This window comes from Arvicola amphibius, chromosome 8 (assembly GCF_903992535.2).
Source record: "Arvicola amphibius chromosome 8, mArvAmp1.2, whole genome shotgun sequence".
Lineage (NCBI taxonomy): Eukaryota > Metazoa > Chordata > Mammalia > Rodentia > Cricetidae > Arvicola > Arvicola amphibius.
The window spans coordinates 74592670-74601746 of record NC_052054.1 but is presented as its reverse complement, the minus strand read 5'-3'; the positions used below and the strand labels follow the sequence as shown (position 1 = coordinate 74601746).

At 50.7% G+C, this 9077-nt stretch overlaps 1 protein-coding gene across 4 annotated transcripts; it reads left to right on the top strand.

Moving 5' to 3' along the window:
* The first annotated feature begins 2566 nt into the window (after positions 1 to 2566).
* On the top strand, positions 2567 to 4858 carry Znf575 (zinc finger protein 575). 4 transcript variants are annotated; one of them, XM_038341098.1, is made up of 4 exons: positions 2567 to 2718; positions 2968 to 3070; positions 3424 to 3569; positions 4161 to 4858. In XM_038341098.1, exons 3-4 carry the CDS (start codon positions 3512 to 3514, stop codon positions 4796 to 4798), a joined length of 696 nt encoding a protein of 231 aa, XP_038197026.1. In that variant the 5' UTR covers positions 2567 to 2718; positions 2968 to 3070; positions 3424 to 3511; the 3' UTR covers positions 4799 to 4858. The 4 variants fall into 4 exon arrangements, with proteins under 4 accessions (XP_038197026.1, XP_038197024.1, XP_038197025.1 ...); XM_038341096.1 differs by having other exon boundaries at positions 3424 to 4858; XM_038341097.1 differs by having other exon boundaries at positions 2567 to 2788; positions 3424 to 4858.
* The last annotated feature ends 4219 nt before the right edge of the window (positions 4859 to 9077 follow it).

Here is a 9077-nt window from a genome sequence, read left to right as displayed (position 1 = left end):
TTGCAGTGTCCTACAGCCAGTAAGTCCAAACCATGGTGGGTCACAAATACGCCATGCAGACAGAGTTTGAGTGTAGAATTTATTTGAGATAAAGGGAATGGGAAGGGAAAAGAGAGAGAGAGAGAGAGAGAGAGAGAGAGAGAGAGAGAGCTACCTCCTCAGAGAGAATGACAGAAGAGAGAGTGGGCAGAGCTTGTCTCTTAAAGAGACCTTTGTGCCTGGGTATAGACTAGGACCCTGGGCTGGCTAGGGTACAGCCTGGGTACATCCTGCCAAATGACAGGGCAGGCCAGCAGAATGCCAGAATCCTAACACTGTTCCCAAGACCGTTTGGCCCCATTGGGCCTAAATTAACGCAACACAGAAACAAAATACTGAAACTTCAAGATGTCTCAGTGGGTAACGGAGCTTGCCTCAAAGCCTGGATGCCTGCGTTCAGTCACCGGAACCCACTAATAGAGTCACCTTCTACAAGCTGTCCTCTGACCTCCAAATACAAACGCCATGGACACACATAAAGCATGAGCATATGACTAACAAATGTAATTTTTAAAAATATTGATACAGGGGCTGGAGAGAGCCCAGTCCTCAACAGCACTAGCTGGGACAGGGCATGGCAGCGCAAGCCTTTTCTTCAAGCACTGTGGAGGACTCTGTGCGTTAGAAATCAGAGGTCACTAGTCTACATAAGGAGTTCCAGGACAGTCAGAGCCACCTAGAGAGACCCTGTCCCCCCAAAACAAACAAACAAGACAAAACAAACAAAACAACATGCTTGCTGGTTTCCAGAGGACCAGAGTTTAGCTTCCAGCACCCATATCACATGGTTCACAATCACCAGTGTCTCCAGTCCTACAGTATCTGATACCCTTTCCTGGCGTATGCATACATGTGGCCTAAACACATTCACATAAATAGAAATAAATCTTAAAAAATATTGGCGCTGGGTGGTGGTGGCTCATGCCTTTAATCCCAGCACTCAGGAGGCAGAGGCAAAAGCCAGGCAGGGTGTCACATCTCTTTAATATTGTCATGTACTTTTTAAATGATTTATTCATGTTTTTATGTGCATTGGTATTTTGCCTGCATGTATGTCTGTGTGAGGATGTCAGATCCCCTGGAGGTAGAGTTACAGGCAGCTATAAACTGACATGTGGGTGCTGGGAATTGAACCCGGGGTCCTCTGGAGGAATAGGCAGTGCTCTTAACTGCTGAGTCGTTTCTCTGGCCTCTCACATCTTTAATCCTAGCACTACGGAGGCAGAGGCAGGTGGATCTCCATGAGTTCAAGGCCAGCCTGGTCTACAGAGTAAGTTCCAGGACAGCCAGAGCAGTGAGACCCTATCAAAAAAAAAAAAAAAAAAAAAAAAAGACGACAACAACAATAACAACAAAAAAAACAGACATTGATTGGACACTTAGGATTTGTAAACACTTCCCATTGATAATTCAGTACCAAGAGACCTCAAATTCCTAGATGAAGACACTGAGACCCAGAAATGTGAAGTTACTTACTCATGGTCACACAATTAGAAAGTGCAAAGTCCAGTACAAATCAGTTACTCCGCCCCACCAAATACCTCCTGTGGCTCCCAAGACTGACCAGACCCTGTGGGTTATACGGTTGAAGGCACAACAGTGCGGAGGACTTTTATGAGCACCTCACAGTCGTGCCAGTGCTGGGCAGGATATGGCCCGTCACTGCCTGGAAGAAGGCCAAGCACTCCGTGTCACCCTTGGCCTGGCACTCCTGGACCACCCAGGTTAGGGAAGGAGGCAAGCCGCACCAGATGCTGGGCGTGGCTCTAGTTACCCAGCGGTGAAGGGTGCCTAAAGTTCTATGCAAATACTTTTGGGTGTCAGCCAGCTCACTGAGCCAAGAGTCCTGCCCCCTGCCCTTTCTGGAAGAAATAGCCAGACTTTCTGTAAACACTTGGAGGAGTGGAACCGAATGGACCCTGAGCTTTTGAAACTGCTCCCAGAAGTTGAGCTCAGACTCTCTATGGAATTCTCAATACAAGGCCAGAGAGACAGCTCAATTGGCAAAAGGCAGCTGCAGTCAAGCCTGAAGACCTGAATTCCCTGGGACCCACATGGTGGAAAATAAAACCTGAGTCCCACAAGTTGTCCTCTGACCTCCACACTCAAACACATCCACACACAACGGATAGTAAGTAAATGTAATAAACTTTTGAAAGTAAATAACAGGGACATTAACAAAAAGAAGCAGGGCGTGGCTGTGCACGTCTGTTTCAGCACTTGGGAGGCAAAGATTTGAGGGTCACCAGTTCAAGGTCATTCTCGGTTATGTAGGGAGTTCGAGGCTAGCCTGGGCTACTTGAGACCTGTCTCAAAAAAAACCAAACAAAAACAAAAACAAAAACGGAGGGATGTGTATGCAGTCAGCCACCGTAGGCCTTACACCGTCCCAGCTGTGTACTTTCCTAGGGTTCTTTGGCCGATAGCTTCGCGCTTGCTCACGAACTTGCCAGCTGGGTGGTACATCCACCTCCTCCTTCCACCGTGTCTTCCCCGCTGCAACCTCTAGCTGGCTGTGACTGCGCATGCGTGCCGACGCCCCCTCCAGCCCCGGATGGGAGGAGGGGATGAAAGTGAGGTTGGGCCCCGCGGCTTGCCGGGCTTCTTCTTTCCCTCTCTCCTTCCCTCGGGCGGCGTCTCCCAGCGCTCACAGGGCGGTGCAGATCCGAGGGTTGCAAGGTAGCACTCAAGGGTTAGCCGAGACGGGAGGGTTCCGGAGCCCCACCCCTGGGGAGAGGCCTCCCTGCAGGTGAGGAGGGCAGGGCAAGGTCCTGGTCCCCTGGAGATAGATTGGGGGTTGGACACCACGACCCCTCCGCGGACGGTAGACTTAGGTCCGGGTGCCCTGGTTCTTGAGGAGTGCATGCGATGCCAGATGTTTGGGATTCCCTCCAGTGAAAAGTCCATTCCTTTCGTCTTTTTCTCCAGGTCTCCCTATCCTACGAGGTTCCCAGTTCTACACCAGGGATGCGATTTAGCGACCAGAAGGACAGGGTGGACACAGCATCCATGGACTGAAACTAAAGGCAGGGTAAAGCCCCCTTTTCCACTTGAAATCCCTGCCACTGCACTCAGAGGGCCCACCTCTGGGACATTGTAGCCAAAGGCACGCCCACGGAGCTCAAAGACCCGCCCCTGGGTTTGGAAGGCACGGCCACTGACTGCTGTGATGCTTTTTGTATAGTCCCGCCCCTCCCGGGTATAGCGGCTCCGCCCACTCCAAAATAGACTCCAACCCCCACCCAGCAAAGAAATGATCTCTTGGTTTGATTTGCATATCTCCTCCCAGGGTGCGCTTAGGCTCCGTCTTCCAGCCCCGCTGCTCGTTTGAATCAAGATCAGACTTAATCAAAACCCTGGTCCTAACTGACTTTCTGATTTTAGGCCCCCACCCATGTCTCTGTGAATTTGGTAATCACCGGCGTCACCCCCACCCTCTTAACTGCTACCCCTGAGTTCCTCTGCCAGCAAGATGCTGGATGGAAGTGTGAAATCCGAGGACACTTGCCAGGACCCGGTGACCCAAGGAGGTGAGAGCAGCCCGAGTTGTACGTAAGGGTCATTCCACTGATTGACAGCTGAGAAGAACCTGTTAGGACCATTCGGAATTACCCACACACCCGCCCCGCGCTCACGCGTAACAGGTTGCAAAGGATCTTACCCTCACCCGCCAATCTAGCTGGACCTTCCATTTGCTGGGGCTCAGGAAATTACAGGAGGTGCATAGGGGATAATGTGGGATTATGGGTAGAACTGGAAATGAATACTTCACTAGGTTTCAGGACCAGAATTGGCAACTCTTTGAGGTAGAACGTGGGGCGAGAGGGCAAACAGATGTGATCCTTAATGGGACACCATTGTGACACTTGCCTGCTCAGACACTTTGAGATGCCCCTCTGGTATTAAGAAATGGCAGAGCCCAGCGTGGTAGCGCAGGTCCCTAATCTCAGCACTCAGGAGGCAGAGACAGGGAGATCTCTGAGATTGGGGCCAATTTGGTCTACAGAGAGAGTTCCAGGACAGCCAGGGCTGCATGGTGAGAGTGGAGAGGGGAGGCAGAGCCTGGCCTTGGCCCGGGGTGTGCCTACTAGTAGAAACTCACCAGCTCTCACGTCCCATAGTCCCCCACCAGGATTTGCCCAGCCAGCCCGCCGCATCTGGGAGCGTGCCCTCCCAGCCCCGCCGGCGGCCCCCACCCCAGCGCCCGCACCGCTGTCCGGACTGCCCCAAGGCTTTCTCGTACCCATCCAAGCTGGCCACGCACCGGCTAGCGCACGGCGGCACCCGCCCGCACCCGTGCCCCGACTGCCCCAAGGCCTTCTCCTACCCGTCCAAGCTGGCCGCGCACCGCCTCACGCACAGCGGAGCTCGCCCGCACTCCTGCCCGCACTGCCCCAAGGCCTTCGGCCACCGCTCTAAGCTGGCGGCGCATCTTTGGACCCACGCGCCCGCCCGCCCCTACCCATGCCCCGATTGCCCCAAATCCTTCTGCTACCCCTCCAAACTGGCGGCCCACCGTCACACACACCACGCCACCGACGCCCGCCCCTACCCTTGTCCACACTGCCCCAAAGCGTTCTCGTTTCCCTCCAAACTGGCGGCTCACCGCCTGTGTCACGAACCCCCCACTGCGCCCAGCAGCCAGACCACTGGCCACCACCGATGCTCCAGCTGTGACCAGGCTTTTGGCCAGAGACGCCTCCTGTTGGTTCATCAACGCAGCCACCACCAGTCGGAGGGCCAGGGAGAGAGGGTGTGAGCTGCCCGTCCAGCCGCCCAACTGCCTCCACAACGTGTCAATAAAGACCTGAATTTCTAAGCCCTGTTTTATGCGTGGACTTCCCTCTAACAGGGAGAAAGACAGGGGCTTCATACATGTAGCCCAAGCTGGTCTGAAACTCTCCATCCTCTTGTTGTGGCCTTCCAAATCTCGGATTCCAGTTATGTATGTCATCTCTTTTGGGATTGGCTATCCTGGAATCGATTTAGATGGTTGGGAAAAATTACATTCGTGTAGAAAGGCAGATGTTATCAGATTGGCACTGGATTCAAACCTCGAGCCTGGAGTTGTGGTGATAGGGGCCCATTCTGCTCCCCTACACACACACACACACACACACACACACACACAAGGTAAAAAGCCTGATGGCATCTTGGGTTGGTGAGGCACACCGGCTCTTTGTTTACTGCTGAAAGTAACTCAGTGCCTCTGCCTTGACCATAAGGCATTTACAGCACACACTTATTTGTGGCAGGGATTTATCCTGTACACTCTAGCCTGTGATAAAGGCACAGGGAACAGCAGTGTGGTGTGGCCACACTGGAACAGGCCATCACATACCCACCACCAGGGACCAGGAAACAGAGGGGGAATGAGGGGCTGTAGAAAAGAGGCCAGCACTGTGTTTACAAAGTGCTCTGAGCACAGAGGGGACAGAGGCCAAAACAAAGGACAGACCAGCAGCAGTAGTACCGGTACTGGGAAGCTCAACACAGGAGTGCCTCTGAATCTCTAGGGAACCTGGGACAAGGTATGTAACTCTTCTCTGGGAGCTAGGACTTTGTGTTTTCTGTTTGTGGATTTGTTTTTTTGACAGGGTCTCATGTCTCCAGGCTGTCCTTGAACTTATGTGGTGCTGGGGACTAAACCAGGGCTTCATGAATGCTAGGCAGGCTCACACACTTTTCAGTGGGTTGGTTTTGTTTGTTTGCCTGCATTTATATATGTGTACCATATGTGTACCTGGTGCCTGTAGAGATAAGAACGTTAGAGACGGTTGTGAGCCACCATGTGGGTCCTAGGAGAACAACTCTGGCCCTTTGCACAAAAAAACAAGTGCTCTTAACCACAGTGCCATCTGTTAATCCACCATAAACACACCACCCTCCTTTTTGGCTACCTGTTCACTGCTTTATTTTTTAAAACATATGCTCTATGTAATCTTGGAATTCACTCTGTAGACCAGGCTGTCTTTAGTTCCTTCTGCCTCCCATGTGCTAGGATTAAGTGTGTGCCATCATACCTGGTCCCCTTTTCAGTGTTTTAAGATAAAGGTTATTCTGTAGCCCAGACTGGCTTAAGCTTATGGCAATCATCCTGCCACAGCCTCCTGAATGGGGATGGCAGGCGTTTGCCAACACTCTTGGCATAACAGGGTTGCTGTAAACCGTGTGGAAGAGGCAGCTGTCATGCCAGGACAGGTCAGGTGGAGCCTGAAAGATGAGGGAATTGATGTTTCCTACATCTGTGTTCTGTAGATCTGAATTACATACCTACTGTGTGTTGAGCCCTGCATGGGGCACTAAGTGCACAATGGTGAAGGTCCGGTCTAGAGACAGTGGACACTAATCAAGTGGCCCAAACCAAAACAAAATAGGGCTGGCAAGATTGGTCAACAAGTAAGAATACTTACCTGCCCACCTGGGACCCACATGGGGTGTTCAGAGAGGACCAAGTCCTGAAAGTTGTCCTGACCCCCCCACATGCATGCTGTGGCACATGCCCCTCCTCCACTAAATAAAGCTGAGCTAGGAGTGGTGCCACACACCTGTAGTTCCAGCACTCAAGAGGCAGAGGCAGGATTGCAAAAGTTCAAGGCCAATCTGGTCTACATAGCAAGTTCTAGGCCAGCCAGGGCTATAGAGTGAGGCCCTGCCTACAAATAAAATTTACTAACAATACACATACTAGGTCTGTTGACAAGAACCAGTCTGAGTGGCTTAGCACACTGCTTTCCAGACACAGGGGAGGTGAGAAGGCTGGGGTGGTGACATGTGTGATCTTAAATGTTCACAACCCTGTGCTTGTACCAACATATGCCAAGCCCTACCTGTCACCAGGGGGTGGCAACATTTTCCTGTAAGGATCAGTTTGTCTTTCTCCATCACGAGGGTCCAGGTATCAGACTCAGGCTGTCAGGCTTAGCAGCAAGCACCTTTACCTACTGAGCCGTCTCCCTGCCATCTGGGTTTTGTTGTTGTTTTGTTCGGTTTCTTAAGAGATGAAAGGAGAGGTTTTCTTGGCTAAGGTTCAGGGATTACATCATGACGTAGAAAGCAGGACCGCTGAAGCAGTCAGGGGTTAGGTCCACGGCAGTGGGACATTCAAGACTGTAGCATGGCCTGTTCATGCCCTCTCAGTAAGCAAGAGCTGTTTCGGTTTTTGAGATAGTTATTTCAAGCTGGTCTCAGATGCATTATGTAGCTTAAGATAACCTGAAATCTGTTTTTTCTTTTTCTTTTCTATTATTATTATTATTATTATTATTATTATTATTATTATTATTATTATTATATTATTATTATTATTGGAGACAGGGTCTGGCCTGGAACTTACTCTGTAGATCAAGCTGGCCTAAAATTCAGAGATCCACTTGCCTCTGCCTCCCTAAAGGTGTGTACCATCACACTTGGCTCTAAGTCCTATTTTTTTATACTTAGTTTTACTATTTGATGTGTATGGGTGTTTTGCCTGCATGTATGTCTGTGTGCCATGTGCATGCCTGGCACCTGTGGCAACCAGAAGAGGGCACTGGATCCTCTAGGACTGGAGTTATAGGTGGTTGTGAGTCACCATGTGGGTGCTGGAAACTGAACCTGGGTCCTCTGCAAGAGCCAATGCTCTTAACCACTGAGCCAATGCTCTTAACCACTGAGCCAATGCTCTTAACCACTGAGCCATCTCTCCAGCTCTTAAGTTCTATTTTTTTTCCAGAGATAGTATCTCACTCTGTAGCCCAGACTGGCATCAAGCCTACTAAATGCCCACTAAATGCATATGCCACCTAGACCTGGGTTAAGATACAAACCTAGCTGGGTGGTTGGTGGCACACACCTTTAATCCCAGCACAGTGAGCTTCAGGACAGGTTCCAAAGCTACAGAGAAACCCTGTCTCGAAAAACCAAAATAAAAACAAACAAACAAAATACAAATCTAAAGAGTAAGATTCCAAAATGTTTAGATGAAAACTATGGAAAGGAGAATTATATTAGAGACCAGAAGCAAAGAAAAAAATATACACATACATATATATGTAGGAAATATATATATGTGTGTGTGTGTGTGTGTTTTCCCTCAAGACAGTGTTTCTCTGTAGCTTTGGAACCTGTCCTGGAACTAGGTCTTGTAGATTAGGTTGGCCTCAAACTCAGAGATCCACCTGCCTCTGCCTTCCAAATGCTGGGATTAAAGGCGTGCGCCACCACTGCCCTGCAAAAAACATATTTGAAACCAAAACTAAGCACAAATCATGAACGAAGAGACAGATAAGCTTGACCATGAGCAGGTGTGGAGTTAAAGCCATGTGGAGACTTGCCCTGTGCTCGGAGATTGAGGAACCAAGATCTGAATGTTCCGGAAGTGGACAGAGGAAGTGAGCAGGCAGCTGTGGCCGCAAGAGGATGAGGAAGCCTTGGAGGAGGGGTCAGGATCCTTCCTCCCAAAGCTCAACTGGCAGCAGTGCTCACACAGAAGCAAGGCACAGCATTTGTGAGGTGGAAAGGAGGGCCAATTCAAGGTCACCCTCAGCTACTTATGGAGTTTGAAGGCAGCCTTTGGCTATGAGACTGGCTCAGAAAAACAAAGAAACCAAAGGTGCTGGTCTGGCCCAACCTTATCTTGTACAGATAGGAAAACTGAGGCCGAGAGGACAGTGGCAGAATGGGCGCTTCCCCCCTGCCCTCCCCAGAGCCTTTGTACCTGCTCTTTAAGGGCTCTCCAGGGGCTCTTGTGCATGTGCCTAGTCCCTGCAGAGGACCGGTACTCCTTTGACAGGTCTTACAACCCCATCTAAGCGCACCCCTATCGTGCCCCATGGCTTGTCACGCTGCCCTGTTTAAAGTGCCCACACTGTGTTTGCCACTGCCCAATGCTGCAATGCACACCTACTCCCCGGCCTCGCCACTACCAAGCACACAGGCCCCATGACACCAGGGACTAGTGTCTTTCTTCACTGTCTCCCTAGCATTTCACAGATGGGCACATGGCACACAGAATGGCTTACCAAGGACGTCACTCCATGGTCCTGGGAATGTGTGGA